Source organism: Pocillopora verrucosa, chromosome 2 (genome assembly GCF_036669915.1).
Source record: "Pocillopora verrucosa isolate sample1 chromosome 2, ASM3666991v2, whole genome shotgun sequence".
Classification (NCBI taxonomy): domain Eukaryota; kingdom Metazoa; phylum Cnidaria; class Anthozoa; order Scleractinia; family Pocilloporidae; genus Pocillopora; species Pocillopora verrucosa.
Window position 1 is genome coordinate 4241970 of NC_089313.1, and position 25639 is coordinate 4267608.

Genomic DNA, 25639 nt, shown 5'->3' on the forward strand with positions numbered 1-25639 from the left:
GTGGCAATATGTTGCTCCGTATTTTTGCCCTGTACTACAGAACACTGTGGCATATTTTGTGCGTTCTCATTACCTTATTTGGTAAAATGACGTGGTGAAATAGTAAATTTGGTGATTAATAGGATGCCAAGAGTAGCTCCTACACATTTCTTGGACTTCCGCTTTAAATCGCAAAACTAGACGCGTCTTTTAACCGACGTAGTCAGTTATAAGACTGCAATTCTAATTGCTTGGTTCTTGCATTTTACATTTTACATTTTAGCTTTTCTCTGATACACCGAAAATGCTCCATCATTAAACCCCCCCCCCAAAAAAAAAAAAAACAAACAAAAACAAACAAAACAAACAAAAATTCGAAGTTTGGACAGTTCAGTGTGGCTATTTGTTCCTCCGTATTTTTGCCCTGTACTATAGAACACTGTGGCATTTTTGTGCGTTCTCATTACCTTATTTGATAAAATGACGTGGTGAAATAGTAAATTTGGTGATTAGTAGAGTGCCAAGAGTAGCTCCTACACATTTCTTGGACTTCCGCTTTAAATCGCAAAACTATAAAACTCGTCAAAAAGTTCGAAACTCCGAACATTACGTCCTTGGTAAAATTAACAAAGCTACATGAGCCCGGCTATATGATTAAATGGAAGTCATCTTTGTGAAACGAATGTGGTAAGAACTGGTTTTTTCAAGAAAGACGATTTTTTTGGAGGGAAGGGGCCTTGTCTTTGTTCCTGGGGTCCCCATTACGCACTAAAGCGTAATGTTGTTGTTACGATATCCTTTGGTCCTTCAAGCCCGGGCTGTAAGCTATGAAGGAGACTGCACCTACTTCCTCCGCCTCTTTGATCCCCGTCTTCCCCAGGTGTATGTATGATTTTGCGTAGAGTATAAATTTTCATCATTATGGTCTCAATCTAGGGGAACCACAAAAAAAAACGGATTTTTCTTTTCAATTCAAAATGAGTCTAAGTTAAAAGGGACGAAACCAAAATGTATCATTTGTCAGAATATGGAGAACACCGAGAAGTATCCTCACCCCGCTTTTCCCCTCCTTCCCCCCCTCCGGCCCCATGTGACTATTATCATTCGCTATTATATCAAAAGGCCAAGTAACGCACGTATTTTGGTTGGTTTCCACTCATGAACTGTTGAAGGACAGACTTTTAAATGACGTCACCATCAACAATATTTTGCTTCGCTGTCGTATCATCTAAACCGAAAGGTTCCACTTTATCGAGTGTCTGTTCAGAAACAGATCACAGCAGACGTCAAAATGTGGTTAGAACATCAGTCACGCACTCAGCTGTGCTGCGTGTGCCACTTTTTTTTTATTTGCCATTCTTTGACCTCATCTGTGTTCTGTTACTGAACAGAAGCACGGCAACATGGAATCTATTTGTTTACCCTTTAGCCCTTAAGAGTGACTAGCGTCTAATTTCTCCTTACTATATCATCCCTGTATCAAACATGAAAGTCACGAGAATAGAGGAGATGATCACCAACTAAAGCAGCTCTCGATTGTTTAACAAATTCTCCTTGTCAGCCTCTTTAGAGATGTACGGAGGACAGTATGGAGAATGTGCATAATGATCCTAAGGTGTAAAAGGTTAAGTAAAGAAGGAAACTATGAAAAGTTAGAATTACATGTATTTACATACTGCCATCTTATTATCGTCTGACATGGAACATCAGTCTAAACTCTAACTCTTGAAATCTTCTGGAACATTGGTAGAGCAAAGACCGTTTCTAGACATTTTCTTCTAAAGAGCTTCTTGGTATGTATGGGTGATCTTACCCATGTGAACGTGCGCCTTTGTGACACGGATTTTCGCTACTCCATTCTACATTCTCCAAGCCTTCACGACGCTTTGTTCTTAATTTAGATTTCGATAGATTTGAAACGTTGCAGCTTTAATGTTCAAACAAAAACGTTCTCAACACCGATCAGAGGTTACATTGTTGCCAGTTCTTAATCAGTCATCAGATATAATACCCCTGGTCAGTGTCATTACAGGAACATGTGTACTAATCTTTACTCATTCAGTAGGAAAGTAATTGTAACAAATTTAGCAGATTCCACGGTGATTAACCCAACCCATGCACGTGCACTGATAAATTTTGCATTTCAAAAGGGATTGTCATCAACAGCTATTTGCCCCTTTGATCTTATAAGCTTGCTGCAGATATCAGCATAAGGAAAATTGCACGTCAAACGTGCCCAGGAGTTGTGCGAGACGAAAGCACGTGCCACATCCGCATGGATACGAAGGCACTGAAAAACAATCTTACTAGACATGCAGCATCGATAAAATGGAAAACTCCGCTGCTGGGTTATTTCATGTCTCTTTTTTCCTCTGTCCCATGATTGAGACTAGACGGACAACATGTTATTTACTGGACGATCGAACTTAAAATTGACCTTCTTTTTTCACTCACTTCACTTACTAAAGCTTTCGACTTGGCTGATTCAAGTGGCATGCAGAAAACTTTCCATATATGAACTTAGCGTGCACTGGAGTGCAAAATCTGAATATCAGGCCCCGTCTACTGTATTGGAAAGAAGGTTCTGAACAAATTCAATTCAATGGGATGGTAATAAACCAAATCCATTTGCGTGCCTTTATAAGTTTTACATTCAAATGGATTGTCATCGAAAGCTGTTGCCTCTTTGCAATTGATAACCCTTTGATCTTGAAGCCTCGGGCAGAAACTGAGAAGAATTGAAGAGATCATGGTTTATCATCAAACGTGCCTTGAGTGAGAAGTAAAGGAAACCCACTTGCCGTTATCGCACGTGCGTTCTTTATCAATACGGCTTGACTCTAATACGATATCAGGTATGGATTTAGCATGCTTTGTTTTACAGCAGAAGTCAAAAATAGCATACTTTGGCATGAAATAAGGTCAGGATGTGGAGAACCTAACGGCACATCCCTTGCACGCATTCCCAAAGAGTGACCCCTTTCTCGGTCCCAAAGGGACTCGATTTCACCAGCGTTCCATGTGTAAAACAGAAAAGCTGAAAAAGTGACAAATTCTTTTTCGTTACCGATATATATCTATCGTCTGACTTGGAGCGAAAGGAATTAAGTTGTCAGGTTACTTAATCTTTAACTTGATAAATCAGTCTAACCTCTTCAACTCTTGGAATATTCTGGAACATCTGAGGTGCAAGAAACGTTTCCGGACATATGCTTAGAAAAGGCCTCTTGGAAAGTATGCATGTTTAAATGTCTTGAACAAATTAGTTGAAAATATACTTTAGTGACATGGATTCCTACTATTCCATTCTCAATTCCCACAAAACTTCAAAGCACTATGTTCTCAACTTGGTTTGGAAAAGTTACAGTTTTCATGTTCGACAAAAGACGTTTTCATCACCGATCAGAAGTATCAGTGTGACTAATTCTTGCGGTGTTAAATATGATACCCTTTGTCAGCGCTAGTAAAGGAACATGTACTGATCTTTTGCGTCGTGCTAACTTGTTCTTGTATTTCCAACGTGAGTCGATGCACACCCCATCTGTGATAAATTAAGTTAGTGCCGCAGTGATCTACTAAACCCGTGCACGTGCACTGATAAGTTTCGCATGTTAAAAAATTGTCATCAACAGCTGTTTGCCCCTTTGATCTCTACGAGGCATCCTCCAGATATTAAATTGAGGAGAAAGGCACGATAAACGTGCCTAAGGTTTACGCAAGACGAACGCACGTGGAAGTATACCTCACGGTTGGAAACGTAACTAAGGCTAAGGAAGCAAAATTTCTTGCCACCATCGAGGCCAAACAGATTATTTGTTTCTTTATTCGACTCCGAACCCAAAATTGACCATCCAAGCAGTATACAGAAGGCTTGAAACATTATGAGCGCGGAATCCGAATCTCTGAGGTTCAATTCCTCAAAGGTACTCAGAACGTTTTCCTTGGCCCATCCTCGAGACAAGACAAAAAGACAACTTTCCTCATGACGATTTTCATCAGTGAATGATCGAACTTCGATCGACCATTGCCCTTTATCTATTCACATATACAATGCTTCCGACAGCGCCGATCCTAGCAGTTTGCAGGAAGCTTGTCACTTTCGAACCTAGCATACTCCGGGCACACTATCGAGTTCTCCTTATAATGGTTGGAAGGAATCATTGCGCTATATTTGAAGATCAGGCCCTCCTCTATTGCCTTTGAGAAAGTCTCATATCCAACTAGGGATGGCGATGAACCAAACCCACCCACGTGCAGTGAGAAGTTTTTATTTAAAATAATTCTCATAAAAATATCTTTGCCCTTTTAATCCTAAAGTCTCGGGCAGATAATAAGGAGAAGTGAAAAAAAAGAAAAAAGAAAAAAAAAAAAAAGGCACGTTCAACGTGCCAAGGATAAGACACAAGGTAAACGCACGTGTCGGTACCGCATGGACGTTCTTTATCGGTCACCCTCGACTTTGATGCCAGCAGGTCTGTAAAGGGTATGGATTTATGATGCTTCGTCTTAAAATGGGAGTGGAAAGTGATATACTTTGGTCTGAAATAGGATCAGGATTTGGAGATCCCTTTCAGCAATTTCTGAAGAGTGCTTACCCCCTTTCCTTGCCTTTGAGGACTCACGCTCACCAATGTTCATATACCATGTGAAAACCAAAAGCATAAAAGGTTACCTCTACATATTTATCGCTACCGATATGATGTCTTTATCTTCAAACTTGGAACGAAAGGTATTTTGTTGTTACGTTACGTAATTCTTTAACTTGACTGATAAATCAGTCTAACCTCTGCAACTCTTGAAATCTTCTGAGACATCCATTGAGTAAAGACCGTTTCCAGACATTTTCGAGGAAAGGGCACCAGTTTTGGAACGTATGTATATATTTACATATAAGAGTGAATCGAGGATATAGTTGATTTTAGGTGTAGGCACTCGCGGCATCTCGGTGACATAGATTCTCCCTTTTCCCCATTTTCCGTCCTCCAAAATTTCGGAGCGCTGTGTTCTTAACTTATTTTAGAACGATTAATGTTCAGATGTTCGAAAGCCAATGTTCTCAACGCCGACCAAAAATATTAGTTTTACTGCTTCTTACTTCGTCAGAGTTACAGCAGAGGCACAGAAAATGCACGCAGTTCTCTTTTGTGTGCTGAATTGTCATTGAATTATTACGTATAACAACGTGCATCCGAGCTGAAGCTAGTCAGTTTAGTGTGATAACGTTAACAAAACCCATGTTCGTACACTGATAAGGTTTGCATTTAAAAAGATTGTCATCTACAGCTGTTTCTCACTTTGATCTAAGCTTCATGAAGATGTTCACTTCAAGAATGGCACGTTAAACGTGCCCAAAATTAGATGCAAGAAGAACGCACGTGCCGTTACCTCAGGACTGCAAACGTTTTCGATACCAAAACAGCAAACGCCCTTACTTGAAACTGGCAACAACCATGCAATGTAACCTCTACTGCTGGAATGATTCAAATCATGTTTTCTTTACTCCATGCACGATCGTGATTGTACGTTGCTAGTCTGTTCAGTGCAATTACTTTAACAAAACCCATGCACGTGCACTGATAAGGTTTGTGTTTGAAAAGATTGACGTCTGCAGCCGTTTCCCCCTTTGATCTAAGCTTCATAAGGATATTAGCCTCAAGAAATGGCGCGTTAAACGTGCCTAAAATTAGATGCAAGAAGAATGCGTGTGCTGTTAACTCAGGACTGCAAACGCTCTTCATACCAAAACGGCAAACGCCCTTACTAAACTGGCAACAACCATGCAATAAAAACCTCTACTGCTGGAATGATTTAAATCATGTTTTCTCTGTTCCATGCACGATCGTGGCTGTAAGAATGACATTTTTTTTTTTAGGATGATTGACCTCAAAATTTACCATCCCTTTTTCGCACAAGATACTTTTGGCAGTGATGTTGGGTCATGAAATCACATTGGCTATGGCTGCATCCCTACGTCATACCATTTTGAGTTGTGCGTGAATCGAGGAGAAATCAGCGAAAAAGATAGTACTGATTGCCGAATAATGATGATGATTACCAAATAACGTTCGTCAGAACAACAAAAGGGGCGTTGCATGTTGAAGCAATTTACACTTGAAATATCATATGGCAAAATAGAGCGATAGCAATTAACTGAACCAGTCGACGTGCACTGATCAGTTTGCATTTGAAAGTGCTTTCATCAACAGCTAATTGCCGCTTTGATGTTCGAATTTTTTTTAACAAAATGGCACGTTCAATTTGAGCAGGACTAGATACAAGTCGAATGCCGCTGCCGTCACCACATGGCTTTAAATGCAATTGACCACAGTTACCATCAACTCGTTACTGGTTTTTTTTTTAATTCCTTTTTTCCCCATTTTATTTCATTTTTAAGTTTCTGTTCAATGGAAGTGAGGACAAAGTCACGCTCGGAATAAAATTTGACCAAATAAACAGATGCCTCTTTACAATTGGCACTTTATCTCTAGACGTAGAGAATCCAATAATTAAATTTATATACGGATTTGCAACAAAATCAATCTGCATCCAGGAGAGCATTGCTAACAACACCCACATATAATTCAGTAAAGCACAGACACCTTCCCTTCATTTTGCTTTGTTTTGTTTTGTTTTGTTTTTCTTATTACAATAATCTCTTTACAGAACAATTATTACGTTGTTGGTACATAGTACGATAATGGATGTTTATGGGAAAAGGGTTGCATTTGGAAACCTTACAACGTTTGAGATACGTGTGAAAAATAGCTAACCTCGCTCCAGTTCTGTGTTTCTTTGTCTCCTATATGTGTTTAAGTTATTGGATTCATAACGATTAAAGTAATTTTAAGTCTTCCGTTTTTTTCCTCCATAAATATATTTTAAGTTAAAAGTCGGGCATTTAATTCCTCCTCTAGATGCAGAATGAACGAAGCTGCGATTGGAAAAAAGATCATTTTCCGTCTCAAGCCTTTCGCGGCTTCGCCACTCTTCGTGTTAGCGAAAACAAAAGCGCCAGTCAGTTTCGGAGAGGAAGTTGGGATTTTCGCTTTTTATCTTTTTTAATTAGTATCGGGTCTCGGTTTGAGCACCGGAAATCGGTTTTGCGGTTTTTCTCTTTTTCGGCCGTAGGGTTTTGGAAAAATTTCTAGGGCTTTTTCGTAATTGGTATCCGGATATGATTTTTGGTATTTCCCTTCTGGTTTCCGATTTCTGTTTGGAAATTAATCACCTTTACCACAAACACGTGCCATTACTCTGCTGCCAAGAGATCGGAAAATATTTTTCAATGAGCCTCATAACGTCTCTCAACGCATTTTTCAAAGAAGTGTTGTATGCAGTTTTCGCTTTCGATAAAAATTTCCGGCGGTTTTTCGGTTCTATATGTTTTTTTAAATTTTATTTTTCGCTATTTTCGACTAAGTCCCGAAGTTGGCGGCATATCTGGGGAGCACGACTTGATCGTACAGAGTCTATAAGCTTTATTCACCACGTCAAACTTGAAAAGCGAAGACTTACGTCTATATATAACAAATCCGCATGTTGTGTGACAGAACTATGTATTAGGATATGCAAGATGAGCCTCGAGAAGAGTATTACTATTATCTTTCCCATACTATGCTCAGTTCTTGAGGAGTAAGGTCTTAAAGTTTACCAGCTTCCTTATTCCTTTTGCTTACACAAGGAATAATACGATGTTTTCAGAGCATGGAATCCGAAGGTTTGGGGTTCAATTCCTTATGGGGGAGTCAAATTGTTTTCTTGTCCCACGCAAAGCGATTATAATTTTTGCTCACGATCGTGACAAGTCATCTGACATCTTTGTCTTCTGCAGGAGAAATTTGAACCCATGATATCAGGAACCGAAATTTATTTATTAGTAATTGCTAAAAGTACCTTTCTAAGAAATACATTTAACCTCATTTCGTCAGTACAAGATACAAAAAGTATGATGTACTAAAAAAATTTTCATACTAACAATGTCAACTAATCTGTCAACCATTAAGATCCAAGACAAATTGATCGTCAACCTTCAAAGTCTTCCCCAGCCCCGCCACCATTATACCCTCTTGTATAGCTACGGCAAAAATTGACCCTAAAACCGTCATTTTCTCTTGACCCTTTTTAAAACTCTCAAGATTCGATTACTAATTTTCTTTTCTAATTTCCTTACATTTTCCTATGAAATTAGACGGAAAATTTGGTGCGTTGTCTAGGCAAAGCTCTCCGGCTGATGTTCATGTCTGAGTTCCATTAATTGTTGGTAGAATAATTTATTTGAATTATGTTCACTTCTGCAAGTGTCAAAGTAACCATTTAAAAACGCAACTGAAGCATCAGCTTCGTGGTCCAATGCGTAATGAAGATCCTTAACTCTCTTAAAGACAAAGAAAACTTTAAAAAAGGAAGAAAATGTCAGTTGCAAATCAAGATACCTAAAATAAACCGAAAAATCGAGATTAATAGTATGAGGTAATTACCTCATTATGCTCCAATGGGATTTGTTTAAAAAAACAAACATTTTAATTGAATTTACGATAAATTTATAGGATGAATTGGTTTCGAAATTAGTCGATAATTTCTGAGATGGTTAACCATCTTGCATAGAGTTGCCTCCAACAACACGACGCTAGACCGCGCGGTTAAGCAGAGTACAACGGAAATGCAAAGGTAACCCAATTGCCCATTTTTTTTTTTGTGACCTGGAGCGGAACATTATATTTCTTACAGCGAAAGGGTCGACTTTCCCGTAGAGTTTCTCAATTTTTTTTAATTTTCTGATTGTTTCTGTCTGCGAAACTGCTGTCAGACGTTATTACATTTGAGGCTTAAAATCTGTTTGTGTATTCAAAGATGCTACTTAGATTTTAGCTAACCAGTAAGTTCCCGTGATAACTTCCCTAAATCCCAAAATTGGCTTATGGTCAAGAATGAATACTGAGTCTTTCACAAAATCGTATCTTACAAAATACTGGAAAGTGTTTTTTTTAAGAAGAAGAAGAAGAAGAAGTGCACAACTGGTTCTCTGAAGAATAAAATAATTGATAAAATCGTTTTACTCAATAGACGGCTCTATATCAATAGGAGAAGTTATCTTGTCTGTATTCAAGATGATGAGAACGTGGCTAGAGTAGCTTATTGTACCAAACAAGATGCTTTTTTGGCGTCGTGTGAATCTAAAATGACTTAAGCCAGGTTATGCACCTCGTTGATTGAAAAGAAGAGGATTAAGCATTACAATAACTTCACTTCCGGCTGAGAAATGATGTACAAGTAACTGTTGTTATTCTTTCGTGCAGCGCAGTATGATCGGTGAGGCGGGCGTTCGGATAACAAATTGCTACTACCGAGATGGTCCAATGTTATGTCGCGCCCCATATCAAAATACTGCTTATTATAAACTATATGCACTTAATTAGTGATAGACAAGGTTAACGTCTAATGCATGTTACCTGACACGATAATAATCTGATAAGGATCGCTAAGTCACGTTTTTTATCTCTTGAACAAAAACAAGACAAAAAAAATATTTGAAGATAAAAAAGAAAAAAATAACATAAAAGAAGAATCTAGCATGAGTAGGTCAAGACAATTGCGCTTATCTTAGGCTCCTTGCAAACTTGATTTAATAATGAAATGATCACAATGAACGGAGCAACAAAATCTACCAGCGTTGGTGGGTTAATTCCTTTTCGATGATGATCCAAACTTCTTAACATTTTGTCGATTTGCCAGTCTTATTTCTATTTTAGCCCTTTCGGGAGGGCATTCCATACATTTTAAGAAAGAGTATGACGTAAATAGAGAGAGCCTTAAGACCTTCGACCTGTTAATCGCCAGAATTGACCAAAGAGGAATTCTTCTTTCCATTGTCGATACAATTTCGAGCAGAAAGGTTAAAGAAAAATAGGAACTACACGACAACGTTTGATGTAACACGAAATTCTCAGAGCTAAAATTTTAGATTTTGTTTAACAAACAGAGCGGAGAATTGATATTAAATATTGGGGATTGGGAAAGGGTTAAAAATATAACTGCATGGTTTGCCGAATTCTCACGCGCGCATACAGCACGTGGCACAACTTGAAAAGCGGCATTTGTTGAAGGATTTGAATTGATTTATTAGTATTTGGGCAGCAGACGTCTCGGGTTAAATAAACACCTCACAGAGAGGGAATAAGTTAACCTGAATATAATCTGTAGGCTTTTGCAGTGCTCCAGTTTGATGATTGAAACTCCTAGCCGTGACACCGCCTACTGCTTATCAATCACTCTTAATCTACATTCCAGACCATACTCTTGTATTTATGTTTTCGCAAGAGGAGAATCTGAGGAAAGGATTATCAATTGTTGACATTTACAGAGGAAGCGTTTCGCAGAGAGATCCTGGTCAGTGAGTTAGACGCAGCGTTCAACATGAAGGTCTCGACCTACAAGACGATATTCTTCGCGATTGCCTTCACTCTTCTGGCAAATAATGGTGTTTTTGGCTTCAGAATCTCCACAGAAAGCAAAAATACGACGAACCCTTCCAATGAAACGACGCCAATCCACAAGATGCACAGAGAAGCAATTTTAGGTAAAGTAGCATGGTCAAGTTTTGTGATAGAACTGACGTCCCTAGAAATGCCATGTATTTTTGATGTATTAACGGAAAAGTTAACGCATTTATTTCTTTACTTGTTCCTTTTAGAGGCCCTTAACGTTGATACGTTATATGCTACAAAATGTCGCAAGCAATCACTAATAGCGTCACGGGATTAAGATAATTTTCATAATGCGCACAGTATGTTTTAAGTACAAACGGCTTCAAATCCTTCTGTTCTACGAATCTTTATTACAAAACCCAATTTACCACAAATAGCTGTATGAAGAAGTAACTTTTTAAGAAATCTCCGCAAATCGATACCTTGTTTTCTTTAAGACAACTCTGTCAATTTTACGCACTCGAACACTAAGACTTCTGCCATGACTATCATCGGTCAATCTTTCGTTTGATGTATTATGAAGAACAAATGACTCACTAACACCGTACACATTACGAAAACAGCAAAATATCAATATATGAAGAAAGTGAATGCAATTTGTCTTACTGCTGGGGCACTTAAGACCTTCCGGCTTCCTTGATGGTTAAAAGAACTCCTCGTGTGAACAAACACATGTCCGGTTTAGTTTACAATAAATGTGAGACATAATTGATCTTCCGTTAAAAGGTAAAAACCACGTAACGCGAGTGAATTTTAGCATCGAATTCCATGAAAGATGGATTGTAGACGTGTGGTAGGGAGCTTATGGCCAATCTTAGATAGCGGCCTGGACCAGCTCTTGCCTTTTCTAAAAGCGACTCTCAGAATTTTTATCGAACGATTCTATTGACCAAAATTTTAAAGCTTTCTAGAGAATTTGTAATTGAAAACTTTAAATAAATAAAATGGCGCACAGGAACTAGTCTATTGAAGATGAGAGCGTGAGAAATATCTCACGCGAATTGGCGTGATTAAAAACAATTTACCCACGGAAAGGAAGATTATCGTGTTTGGTCAGTAGTTAGGCGTTTTCGTCAATAATTTCGTTTTCAGTTGGTGGTGTTAAGTTTTGCAGTCAATTTTCATAATGACACTTTTTGTTTAAGTCTAACCTTTATCCAACAAATTTAACTTAAACTCTCTTGGTTCACATAAAATATTAAGTTCAGCTAGCCGTTCTGGATCTATTTAGTATTACAACGGCATCATCAGATAAAACCCAAAGATTATTTCAACGGGATTTGTATTATTTCAGGAGGGAAATAGTTAAGCCAAAACAGGCCAACGGCCAAAAAAAAAAAGGATGCATTTGGAGAAATCATTACATTTGTCATAAGTGAAAGGCAGGGAGCCACATCAGAATTCCCATCTTTTTTGGCCAATTGGCGGTAATTGCACCACAAAGAGTGTTACATGTTTTATGTGATATGTGGCTTTAAGATTGTACCCATAACATATTTTATGACGACAGACCGAGCTGTGTTCGGAACCTTAAGGACGCGCGAGCTCGTAACTTGAGTTGAGGATAATTTTTTACACCTCTTTAAGTCCTCCATAATAATTATTTTACCATCAAAAAGGAGATTTTAACACCTTGTTAATCAGTACTGCATATGTGTGTATGTGTTTGAAATACGTTTCCTGAGAGTACGACAGTGTAATTACGTAAATACCGCTACCAAAGTACAATGTTTACAACTCATGCTGTTCGCTGCAAAACCTTTCTATCTAAAGCAGATGTTAGCCGCATTGTAACATTTCCCTAAGCTTTTAGTCGTTTAAGCTCGGAACACGTCAAATAGGTTTTGGGTTACTTTTAATTAGTAACAAACATAAAAGTATTTACAATAACCCTCGTGCATAGCTTTCCTCAGCATTTCATCACAGGCAGAAATCATTTAGAAAAAAATGTTAATGGCATTTTTTGTTGGCACACCGTAGAAAAGAACATTGAAACTAAACCGTAAATCGACTTAAACTAATGATTCGTTTATGTCAAAATGATTTTCTGAAAGAGGAGTGTTTTTCAAATCGCAACTTTGTAAAGTCATTATTAAATCAGTTGTAAGATTTTCAGTACTTTATGTCCCAAGGACGGTTTAACAATCAGTTTTCTTAACATTGGCAACTTTCCCTAAAGTACTTATATTCTGATTCAAGTGACCCGAGCGGTCAAGAATTTGGCCTGGCACATTTCTCCAGATTTGTTGATTAAGAGCACTTAGTTAAAAAATTGTCAAAATTATTTTATTTTTAAAGTTTAGGTGTAACAACCTTTCAGCTTCATGTCTACTAAATTGTTTTTAAATCAAGCCAATTTGCGCTCTCACGCTCGCATCTTCAATAGACTAGTTCCTGTGAGCCATTTAGTTTATTTAAAGTTTTCAATTACAAACTCTTTAAAAAGCTTTCAAATTTTGGTCAATAGAATCTTTCGATAAAAATTGTGAGTTTCAGGGAAAGGTATAATGTCGTTTTAACATATGGATCATTGTGTTTTATGTTTTCAACGGCCTCTTCATTTCTCCTCGGATCCTTAAGAATTCCTCCTTACAGTATTACAGCTGAATCAAACACCAAGATTACGAGAGGGGAAGAAATTCTCGCCGAAGAAGGAAGCTCTTGATTGTTAAGCAAATTCCTCTACATACGTATGGTCTGATGTTATTATTTTTGACTTTTTGCGACATCCTGTAAGTTTAACAAAAGTATAAACGTGAACTGCTTTAACCTTTTAACTCCCATGAGTGACCAAGACAGAATTTCTCTTTACAATATCAATGCAATATCAAGCAGACAAGTGATGAGAATAAATATTAATTAGGGGATTATTGGTTGATCCAATACCAAATTCTCAAAACTAACATTACAAGAACTATGTGGCAGACAGTAAGGAGAATTACCAATGAGATCTTGGGAATGAAAGGTTTAAAAAGAGAATTTAAAGGAGTAAATCATCGGCCCTTTTATTGGGTTGATACATGTTGTTTATCATGCTTTAACGTACTTCAAATAACAGCACAGAAGTAAAGATAAATCAAAACAGAGAATGCTTAGGGACAGCAAAGACTAATTGGATTATGAATGATACTCGAACCATAAATTAATTCTTTATTTTTTTCTCATTGACTTTGCAAAAGATGGAGGATGTGATTTTGACTTGGATTTTTGTAACTGGACGAATGAAACAAGTGGAGATGACTTTGATTGGATTCGGCTGAAATCGAGAACACCAAGTAGCAATACCGGACCTAGGAAAGATCGCTCTGGAGAAGGTAGGACTCTGCAATCATCACTCATGGAGATATTGGATGGCTTTTTCTTACGTGTCGTTGGCGAAAAACCAAACTAATTGCAACAACCCATCAATGCAAAGGAAAATAACACAAAGAGCCGATGATAACACAAGTAGGGTATTTCAAAAGCGCGGGAAAACGCGAGGCAATAAAGTTTTTATGTTAGTTCTCTTATCCCAAAATGTATGAAGAGTAAGTTTTATAAGTACTTTTTTCTGCATTTTTCGTATCTTTTTATCCAAGATCACCCTTACATCAGCCATCCCCAATCATAAACTTTTGCACTTCTCGCTGAACCGACTTTGAATTTCTCAATTTTTTTTCAAAGTACGGCTTGCCTCGCGTGATTTAACTAACATCTGTTTCCTGTTCTCTTTAAAAGTTGGTATGATTCTGCCATTGCTGTTGTGTTTTTGTGAAATTTTATCCGCCCATACATTTTCTCTATATAGTGCTTTTACGTCAAGTTCCACCTGAACGTAGTTTCGTCATAAAACTAACCCGTAAGACTTTTGTGTCCCAGGCTTCTATATCTACGCCGAGGCGTCATGGCCGAGGAAAGCTGGTGAGACTGCTCGTCTCCTTGGAGGTCCGTTTTCCGGTATAATGTGCATGCGTTTTTTCTACCACATGTATGGAAGACACATAGCAGATCTACAAATCTACCTAAAGGAGGATGGGATGGAGAATTTTGTCTGGGGCCGATATAAAAACCAAGGAAATACCTGGAGGTACAGCAACGTCACAGTCTTCGGCAACAATTACACAGTAAGAGAAAATGAAACAGTTTATACTTGTATGTGCGGAACATCTGACTGATGTGCTGAGTGTTTTTTTCAGCAAGAGTCGTTGAAACAACTTAGGCCTTAGGGGAAGTTATGATTGATAACCAGGAATGTCTTTTTTATCGGGTGAGGCCATGTTTCGTGCTCTTGTCTCCAAAGATTGCTACGTCACAGGTAGCTTACGTACCAGTCTTTTCAGTTTCCTCCTATTCGAGCACGAAAAGCGTAAGCTTGTGGGCATGGAACGGAGAGGGGGGGGGGGGGGAGGAGGGAGTGGTCGCGTTACGTCTTAAAAAGAAAGAAGGAAGAGCCTTTCTTTGCTTTAGCTCATGATATTTCCAGTTATGCTGAAAGGAAACTGAAAACATTGCAGGTCATGGGAGAAGTTTACAGTGTTCTTTCAAGTCAATCTCTGGCTTCTAGACTGATCATAAATTATTTTCCCGCAGATTATATTTGCTGCCAGAGTGGGCAAGTCCTATCAGGGTGATATTGCCTTGGATGAAATAACGTTTGTCAATGGAACTTGTGATGGAAAGGAACTTAATTATTTGCCTCGCAACTTGACGGTGCACTCAGATATGAAAAGAGGAGAGACAGGTATTGTATTTGATTATTATCAGCTACTGGCCAGCGGGTAACTGACTGAGTTTCTACTAAAAAATGACAGTTAGACTAACTGATCGGCTGACTGACTTACAGAAGACCACCCACTTATTTACTCACCTATGTGAGTTACCAACTGCCTAACTGACTAACTGACTGGGTGTTGGACCAACTAACTGACTAACTGACTGATTGACCACTTGACTGACGAAAAGACACTACGTGCGAACCACGTACTGACACTCCGATATACAACGGATAGATTTTATGATTGACTAAATCACTGAATATAGCGGAGTTGGCTTGGGTGACTCAATGTCATTCTGAATGGGTGTTTAACGTTTATTCGTACGTAATTGTATTTAGGGACGTGCGACTTTGATGGTGGGTTTTGTGAATGGATCAATCTGCCCCTTGGTGATGAATTCGACTGGACTTTAAACAGTGGAGCTACAGGAACAGTAGACACTGGTCCAGAGAAAGATCACACCGGATACGATGGTGAATTGGTTTCATATTTTATTGTATCATTAAGAATTCTACGAAGACTTTAGCCTGCTTAGTGTGACCACATGATCGTTGAATCGCATATCTAATCCAAACTTATAATTTGTTTGTCATCAGGCGCATATATATTTATTGAGGGGTCTGCACCCCAGAGATATGGAGACAGGGCGCTGCTGATGGGCCCACGCATTTGCGGAAGAATGTGCCTTCAGTTCTTTTACAGCATGTATGGGGATCGCATGGGCAAGCTGAGTGTTTACAAGAGAGAAGGTGTGCGTAGTGACGATCTTTTGTGGACTATGTCGGGACATCAGGGACCAGATTGGCACGAGGCTTTAGTTGATATCGGAGGAGCTTGTTACCAGGTGCTCTAATATTTTGTTATCCTCTAAGATAAGAAGTTCTTGCCAGCGAGGTAGAGAAATTCAGTCTTTGAATTCAGAAGGCTTAAAAATTTTTCACATATCATTGAGTTGGAACTTCGGCTCCCTAAGCTGTAAGACAGTGCTAAGAAGTTCGATTGAGAAAGGAACGCAAATTAGTGATTCACATTGGCACACGTGAATCGTACGCAATATACTCGCGTGTTCTGCTTGTTCACGCGCGTGTCGCTTGTGTTCTCTTCCAGTGACAATAGCGCGGGCCAAACCGACTGAAATAGATGAGTAGCTTCAGAAAGCAACCTGTGAAGTCATCGAACTTCACTGAAATATCTATAGGTAAACTTTACCGAAAACATTTAGTCCGAGTAAAGAATATCTTACGCGAAAGCGTAAACATTGGTTAGGTTAGATTATAGGCGATAGAAATCGTGGCTAACCTCTAGTACTAACATGATCCTTCAAATTTAAATTGCAGATTATTATTGAAGGCGTTGTGGGTCCTTCTTATCTTTCTGATCTTGCTGTGGACGACATTTTCTTTAGCAAAGGAACCTGTTGTCAGTTGAAACAAGATTCATTCGATGCTGGGTTGATTGGTGAGTCAAAGCAAACCGAACAAACAGCAAAAAAGTAACATAACTGTTCATCTTGCGTGGAACGCTATCGGAATTTATTTGCGTGTGTTGTTAATCAACATGTGTATCGTGATCGGATTTTCCAGGATCGTGCACCTTAGAAAAGGCAATGTCACAGATACGATTAAAAGCAGAAACTTCGTTTAATTAACGGAACAAATGATGGAGCCCTGCTCGATTTTGCGTCAAAAATATTCACCTAACTCATTTAATTAGTTGGCCCGATAGTTTGCGCGTGAAAGGCCGGTCTTGAGCCTGATCCTTTAGTCTTGGGAAAGACACCGAGTTCTCATTTTACCTCTATACCCTCGGGAGTATACGCAAGTACTGGCGAGGCCTTAGCTCAGACATCTGAACGTTTGATTCAACCTAATCGTAATAGACCTTAGATCCTTGTTGCCTTGTGCGCTCAAAACATACGGAAATTATACCGTCATTTCCCCAGGTAACTGCACATTTGATGAAGGATTGTGTAAATGGATAAATGATCCCAATGATGACTTTGATTGGCAGCTGATAGAGGGAGGGACTCCAAGCGAAGAAACAGGTCCAACTGCTGGTTATGAAGGAGAAGGTTAGATGCCTTGGTATTGTGACCCCGTAACGTCTTCATATTGACATTAAAATCATGCATGTCTTTTTGAGTGCTTAGGAACTTTGTGCTAATAAACGGGAATCTAACAAACCCTCTGAGACCATACAAGAAGGAGTACACTTCTTACTTGGCTTGTCAAATGGACCGAAAAAATTCAAGTTGAGATAGCATCTAATGGCATATAGTTAGGGGAGGTTACTATAAATAAGTTGGCCAAAGGAGTTGCCTTCGGTCCCGAGTTAATGTAAAGCTGCTTAATCCTGGATTAGATAAGAGTTGACACAGCGCCCTACATAATTTGCTCGATCAAATTATCCGCGAAGGATTATCATCTTATCTGCATAAAGATGGGCAGCTTTAAAGGTTTAAATGACTCTGAAAACTTTATTTTAGGGTGCGCTCGTATCTTTGTAGTTGTACCAATTTTGTCCTTTATGGCACCAGATTTGTTTCGTCTTATTTCTTAAACGAGCAGTTTTCTAGATTTTATTATTTTTGTTTAGATTATTATTAAGCAAATTCATTAAATTATACTATAATTTTTTTACTTCATTTGCCTAGTTTTGTGACTTCGTTCACTTGAAAATTATTCTGGTTACTGTAAGAGGCTGAGGGTGATTTTGAAAAAGGAAAAATGAAATTGAAAAAAGGGGAAAGGCAAATGAAAGGCGTGCTGCGCAACGAACCCTTAAAACGGCAGTGAATGAGATTAAAAGATAACTAAAACTTACCTCTTTCACAGCACATCATTTTTTACCCTTTGTTTTACATTATATTTTCTTCCTCAAAGGTCAGTACCTTTATGTGGAATCATCAGAGCCCAGACGATTCGCTGACAGAGCAATCCTGACCAGCGGTTTATTGAAGGGCCTTCAGTGCATGCGCTTTAGATATTATATGTTTGGTCAAGATATGGGTTCGCTCTCTGTTTATCGTGTGGGCGACGGAATAATGAGGGGCCGGTTATGGCGTCGCTATGGAAACCAAGGTGACAAGTGGCACGAAGCACGAATAACTCTTCCTTGTAACTCAACGTCGTATATGGTAAGGTCTTGAACTTTTGCACACAGAGTTAACTTCTTAAACAAATTTATTTCATGTTGCCATGCATCGGTTCAGTAATAGGTCACAGATGACCTTAAGAGGCGGCAGAACAAGAATGTGGCACATGAGTGTGTCACTGATGTTCCTATCGCCTTTTGACGTCGTCCGTGATGTATTACCGAACAGACCCACGGCAACCTAAAACCTATGTTTTACATAGCAAAAAAGGCAAAAAAAAATGCGACGTCTTCAATGCGTCTCTCCTCTGATAGATCATAGGATGGAACCAACCAAAATGCATATATAATTAACACTCTTCACCAAAGCGGAGGTAAATAACCACCACTTTCTCCGACGCTGAGGTGAATAGTTTTGTTTCATTATATACCTCAAAAAAAGAAAAAAATTATTTCTTTCAATATACCAAAAAATGGTCGGAAATTAAACTCTTGACGCGCGATTTTGTCTCTGCGACCTCCCGGAGGTGATTAGTTCTTGCTTTTTACCTCCGAACTAACCAATCAGAAGAGCGAAGAGCTCTGTTTACTTGTGTGATATATACAAATTCATGTTGTTTACATCATTATTTACATCAACCATTCACATCACAGTATTGAAGCCAACCAATCTTGTCTGTCCCTTGTCATCATAGAAACGACGCCAAAAGTTGTTTCTTTTCATTTGCTTTGTTTCTTGATCGTTGACATCCATGCCCCTTGTATTTTCCTCAGCGCTGTTTGAAGGGTGAAGCCTTCTTTGAATAACCTGATATGTTTGATCCTCAATGTGTAGCAATGAGGATTACGAGAAAACGATAATACTTACTAATTTACTGTCACATACGCTTTAGTAAGTAAAGGCAGAAACCTAAACGAATAATCTTAGCTCACAGTTGTCAAATAAATGAAATTCTTTTAGATACAAATCGAAGCGGTTATTGGTGTATGGAGAAGTGACATAGCCATTGACAAAATCGAGTTCACGAAAGGTGCTTGTCCTCCATTCCAACGTGCTATCACTGCTGCTACAACGTCAACGACGTCCGCAACTACACCGACCCTTCCGGCACATTTATTGGTTGAAAGTAAGGAAAAATCTCTCTTTATTTTTTTAAAATGCAACCTTTCATAATATTACGTCAGTTTCTTTCTTACTTACTTACCTACTTATTCACTTATTCATACATACGACCCCAACTTGATGCCCCAAATTTGGGTTGTTGTTGAATGTTTTTTGTGTGTGCTAGTAAACTTCAATTGATTTTCTATCCGCTCCATATCAACACACATTAGCTTGAGGTAAATACGAAGAGAAGTGTCAGGATATAGTTGAAACTGATCTTGCGCCACCTCAAGGATAAAAGCAACAAAGAAGTGAAAAATGTCTTATTTTACTCAACTGACTTTTGCTTTGCCAGATGATTGTTCATTCAAGGGACATTTCTGTTCCTGGATAAACGATAACAACGATGACTTTGATTGGCTGATAAACAGTGGGGATACGATGACTCAGAACACTGGGCCCACTTCCGATGCGGACGGAGATGGTGAGTACGAAATATTTTTCCTCTGTGGCGAAAGAGCGCTTCGTAGATTTCCAAAAAAAATTACCTAGGCTTAGGTTCATGTTGAAGTGTTATATGAGGACTGACTTTATGACTGGGCTTTTCACTGTTACCAAATTTGAAACCAAAGTGGCTTGACAATTTTAATCAAATGATCAGATTCCAGAACTACTCGTGATGCAACAGACTCCCATCAGTTCGCCTCAATGGTGCCCACTCCTAGCTATTCCCGAGGTACAGGGGCGATGTGAGGGCTGAGTTTTTCTCCAGGAATAGAACCTTAAGACCCGGCTTCCTCCTTGCAAACCATCAGACTAAGTCATCAAATACCTTTTTCGCAAAATCATGTCGGGCTCAGCAGAGCTGAATAACATACGTCACAGGTGTGCGGTCAATAACGCGAGCTCAAGCGTACGAGGTTTAAAATTAAACAAAATTTGCAGGTAAAAAAGGGGCTGGCGTTTAAAACCAAGAAATTTTGATGTCACTGAAGGTATTTTCCTATTTCAAGTGTTTGTAAGGAGAAAATTAATTTTTGAAAATAATTAGGAGGTGTACAAAGTTTTTGGAGTGTAAAAAATAGTGGCAGACGTTATTCAGCTCTGTCGTCAGGCTCCATAATTTGTTGCCTGGTTCTACGTTAAGACAATTTCTCAGCTTTAACCCTTGACCTCCAAGAGTGACTAGCATCTAATTTCTCCTTACATCATCACCCCTGAATCACACATTAACGTCATGAGAATAAATGAAAGGATCGCCGTCTGAAGAAGCTCTTGACTGTTGGACATCCTCGTCGGCATCCTAGGAAATACACAGACAAAAGTGTGGAGGATATGCAGACCGATGTTAGGGTGTAAAGAATTAAAGAGCTTTCATACCAATGGAAGATCAAACGCTCTCCTTTTGCCCAATATCCCTGTCTCCATGCATATCCTTCTTCTTACTGTTGTCACCTTCAGTATCATTGCTATTATAATTGTCGTCTGCTTTGTCATTGGCTTTGTCGTTGTCATCATTATCATCATTATTCTTATTTCAATTTTCTTATTATATCGAAGGTTGGTATATTTATCTAGAAGCCTCTCTGCAAAAAAGTGGTGAAAAGGCCAAGCTGCTAAGCGGATACATGGCTGGAACCCAATGCGTACAGTTCAAGTACCACATGTTGGGGTCTGGAATCGGTACTCTTAGGGTTTATCAAATCAAAAGAAAAGACTCCACACCGAGAGTGGTTTGGTACCGAGTCGGAGACCAAGGGGAAGACTGGAAGAATGCACAATTTAATTTGTTCGGGAGATTTTATAGGGTAAGTTTAAGATGTCTAGGAGATGTCTTTCACTGAAGTCAAGTGTATGGGTGTATGGGTATATAACTGATCTCTTGATTGTAGAAAGCGCCGCTTGTCTTTCCGACCAGATGGAAACGATCACGATTTGTATTTCCGGATTAGGCTAACAGTTATGTTCCAGAAGATTCTAAATTGTCAGACTTTTACCGAAACTGTCAAAGCACATTCCAAATGTTTAAAGTAAATTAAAAGGTGACACCTTTTATGGAAATTACGGATCAGACAAGTGCTCAAATAAATTTGAAGACAGATTATCTTCTTAACTTGTCGAGGCCACTATAGATTGTAAGACCAAACATCCACTGGAACAGGAAAATCCTGGATCTTTGAGGTTTTTTCTGAAAAGGGTGACGTTAAGTTTTACCACATTTAACAGTACCTCTGATTAACCTTTGTTATTTCCTTCCTTGAATTGATTGCAAGTGTCAATGGAAATTTAAATGAAACCTTTTAGCCATGTCTCCTTCCTGTGTCTTCTAGCACATGCATAGTTCAATCCCCTTTCGGGGACCTAAGCCTGTTCTGTTTGTTTCTCTGCAGGTTTTCATTGAGGGTGTACGAGGTTCAACTTTCGAAGGGGACATAGCAGTGGACTCTATAACATTTACACCAGGGAGATGCGTGGTAAGAGTCAGTGAAGAAGAAATCCAAGCGGACAGCCATCTAGCATTAGGTGAGAACTCTGCGTTGCATACCAAGGTGTTACCTAGATTGACTTAAACTTGGATTGACGGATCGAGGTTTGTTTCATTCTTAAATAGGAAAAAAAAACGTCTACTCGGTAGCTATGTTCCTACCTCACCGCGAGAGAAAATCGAAAATTTTCAAACCAGCATAAACAGCTGACCAAAAAGAAACAAAAAGTGACATTTCAAGCCATCTAGAAACAGTCGGAGCACAATCGGAAATTTGACCTCCCGGAAAGAGGTTCTCTTTCTGTAAGTACAGCAAAAAGGTTTGAAAAAAGTGTCGGTTATTCTTTTCCCCAGGAGTGTGTTCCTTCGACTCAGGTTTTTGCCAGTGGAGAAACGAGGGAAATGAGGACCAGTTTGATTGGTCAATCACTGAGGGTGAGACACCCTCGAAGGGCACTGGGCCACTAACTGGATTTGGCGGATCAGGTAATTTTGGCGCACTTGATATTTCTATGGTAATAATGTGCATGAAAAAATTACGCGCTTCTGATTGGTTTAAAACGAGTGCATTCTCATGTAACACGATTGCAAAGCTCTAACACGAGAGCAAATTATAAATAGCGCGCGCGCACACACTTTCAAAATTTCGTCTGTCTTGACTTTCTGCGATATTTTTTCATGTACATTATTAAAAAGTAATGACATGATTTCTCTTGCAATTTGGTGTGATAAGCACCCGTTCATTTTTTTGAGACTAAAAAATTGCTCTTGCCCTGCGGGCTCGTTTAATTTTGTTGTCTTTGAAAAATTAATCGTGCTTATTTCCACCAAATTGTACTCGAAATCATGTTATTACCTATACAAAAACCGATGCAAATTTGTAACCCTTAACTCTCACGAGTACCAAGACGGAATTTCTCTCTAAAATATCATAAAAAACTCAAGTAGACAAGTTATGAAAATAAAAAATATCACCAATTGAATAGGAGATTGTATGGCAATTAAGGAGTAGAGAGAATTATAAATGATTTCTTGAGAGTGAAGGGGTTTAGTCATCGATTCGGCTTTGTGAATTCTTTAAATCCTCACCTAAAACTCGAGGAAAAGACTCCAACTTAAAGTATATTTGCGTTTTATTAATGCTAGGAAAGTACGCTTTTATCGAGTCCTCCTCTCCTCGAAGGGCTGGCGACAAAGCCATGTTGACAATATATGGTTCTGGAGAGGACCGCTGTCTGCTCTTTGCTTACCACATGTCAGGCAAAGATATAGACAGCCTGTCTGTGTATAAACAGGAGCTGGGAAAAGGAATCCTACCTGCCTTGCTATGGAACAGTAATGGAAACCAGGGAGACGACTGGAAAAAAGCTAAAATTGGTATTAAAGGAGGTAGCCAATATAAGGTAAGATGCAAGTTACAAATATCTCCGTCATTAATTTGAGCGTACGAATTGGCTATAGCAAAACGCTGAAATTTAGAGTATAATTAAAAACTGATGGCAGCAAGTTGAAATGAAACGTTTCGGCCACATTTTTGGGTCAAAATCAGCTTTCTTCATTTCACAGCGCAATGTTTAGTAGGCTACACTTGGCTGACGCGCGTCTCAGATAAATTTTTTTTTTCAGAGAAAATGAATTCTCCGAATCCGTTGTGATTTCCTTTGATTTTCGCTTTTACTAATTCCTAATTCCAACTTCCTTCCCATTCAGTTAATCATCGAAGCTGTAAGGGGTCGAAACTTTCGAGGCGACATTGCGATCGACGAGGTTGGCTTTAACAAGGGCTTCTGTGGAAAGCAAGTACGAATGGTGAAAGCAGGGAATAAATCGGGAAACAGCAAATAACAATTATGCGATCCGCGCCGATGAGAAAGAACTTCTTCTGACCAACTGTCCCATCACAAATGACTTCAGAACAAAGCATTGCTGACAGTTTGATTACCTACATTTTGCATTATTAATATATATACGGTATTCCGCTCGTGTTGTGGATGATTTTGAAGGTGTTCTATTATTGTTTTGAGATATTTATTTGTTTGTTGTTGCTTTTTTTAATTCAATTTTTGTAGTTCTTCTGGTTGATCGTTTCTTGTTACTGTTGTTGTTTCGTAAAAGGCAAAATTTTTCGAAGGACAACTTCAATGCTCAATTTCTACGATTACTTAGCTTCGCAAGTGTAAAGTGCGCTGCCTTTTGAGCCGTATTAAGCAATGCAAAATAAACTGTCACTTCCTGCTCGGATGACGGATTACAATTTACAATGGCGACATAGCACTACTATTTGCCTGTATAAAGTGGTAAAAGGTTTTTAGAAACTTTTAGAAATTTTCTAGAAACTAACAGTGGTTTTATTCAATCAAGAGAGATCCTGAGTCAAAATTATTTAGCAATTTAGTTAAGACCAGATATATTGTTTGATGAGCGGCTGGTGAGCTTCTCTTGTTCAACAGCTGATTCTCGCGTTACATTGTGTGACGTTACCTATTGAAGCGTGACACATGGCACTGCAGACGAACTCTTGGCTGAAAATTTATTGTTTTAATGATTAAATTTCGTTTATCCTGAAGTTATCACTTCTTGGATTGAAATCGGTAGGAATTTGAAATACTCTTTATTCAAAATTCCTTATATCAGCTGAAGATGTCGCAGCAAATGAAATAGAAGTTGCACAAGACAGATTCTACGACCTCTTTATGAGGAGTCTATGAATAATACATTTGTAAAGAAAGAAATATCGAAATTGGCTAATTTTTTATTTCCTTTTGTTCTTCAGTAAGTAGAACAATTTTAAATAATTTACAGAAAAGAAACTTCAAAGGTGCCTCTACTTAACATCTTTTAAGATGCATTCATAGGTTCCAAAAATCATGCGATGCATGACCATTAAAGTAATAAAATATGCCTCCTGTCGAGTAATTTTTTTTTTTTTTAACGATGTTCAATGCAAACAGCGTGCCAATTTGGGGATGGTCTTTGACTCGTGCTGTGTGAGATAAGATTAACGATTCAGATAGAGGAAGGAGACATAGCTAAAGGGCTTGATATCAATTTTCAGTGATCCTTCCAATTAATTTTAGGAATGAAATTGCAAAGGTTAATCAAAGGTAGGGATAAAAGTTATAAAAATTAAAATCACCCTACTCTCAAAAAACTTGAAAGACTCAGGATTTTCCTGTTTCAATGGATGTTTGATGTTGCATTCTGTAGTGGCTTCGAAAAGTTAAGATGATAATCTGTCCTCGAATTAATTTGAGCACTTGTCTGATCCGTAATTACCTTAAAAGGTAATCACCTTTTTATTTACTTTAAACAAGGAATGCGCTTTGACATTTTCGGTAAAAGTCCGACAATTTAGAATCTTCTAGAGCATAACTGTTAGCCCAATCCGGAAATACAAATCGTAATCGTTTACATCTGGTCGGCAAGAGAAGCGGCGCTTTCTTCAGTCAAGAGGATCAGTTATATTAATTGCTTTTTGGAGACTCGCACACTTAACCTTAGTGAAGGAAGAATTGCAGACAAATCAATAGCAAATGAGGTTATTTGTCCCGTGTTACGTCCATTTTTTTTTTATTTCCGTCCATTTATCGTCCATTTTACCCGAAGAACAAGAATCTATATGTTAGAAATAATATTTGGTGCAATCAGTGCACAAAGGGCAAATAGAAGTTAACGATCAAAGGGACCAAATTACTGACAAGGGAAATTATTTTAAAAAATGACAAGCAAAATGTGGTTT

At 38.6% G+C, this 25639-nt stretch overlaps 1 protein-coding gene across 3 annotated transcripts; it reads left to right on the forward strand.

Moving 5' to 3' along the window:
- The first annotated feature begins 4611 nt into the window (after positions 1–4611).
- Positions 4612–24808, forward strand: LOC131792695 (MAM and LDL-receptor class A domain-containing protein 1). 3 transcript variants are annotated; one of them, XM_066162705.1, is made up of 17 exons: positions 4612–4708; positions 10340–10555; positions 13643–13777; positions 14322–14566; positions 15033–15183; positions 15556–15690; positions 15814–16061; positions 16555–16675; positions 17160–17288; positions 18100–18353; positions 19272–19437; positions 19771–19899; positions 20976–21223; positions 21806–21938; positions 22255–22386; positions 23047–23303; positions 23611–24808. In XM_066162705.1, exons 2-17 carry the CDS (start codon positions 10393–10395, stop codon positions 23743–23745), a joined length of 2781 nt encoding a protein of 926 aa, XP_066018802.1. In that variant the 5' UTR covers positions 4612–4708; positions 10340–10392; the 3' UTR covers positions 23746–24808. The 3 variants fall into 3 exon arrangements, with proteins under 3 accessions (XP_066018802.1, XP_058966092.2, XP_066018801.1); XM_059110109.2 differs by lacking the exon at positions 4612–4708 and adding an exon at positions 4791–4850; XM_066162704.1 differs by lacking the exon at positions 4612–4708 and adding an exon at positions 9835–9871.
- The last annotated feature ends 831 nt before the right edge of the window (positions 24809–25639 follow it).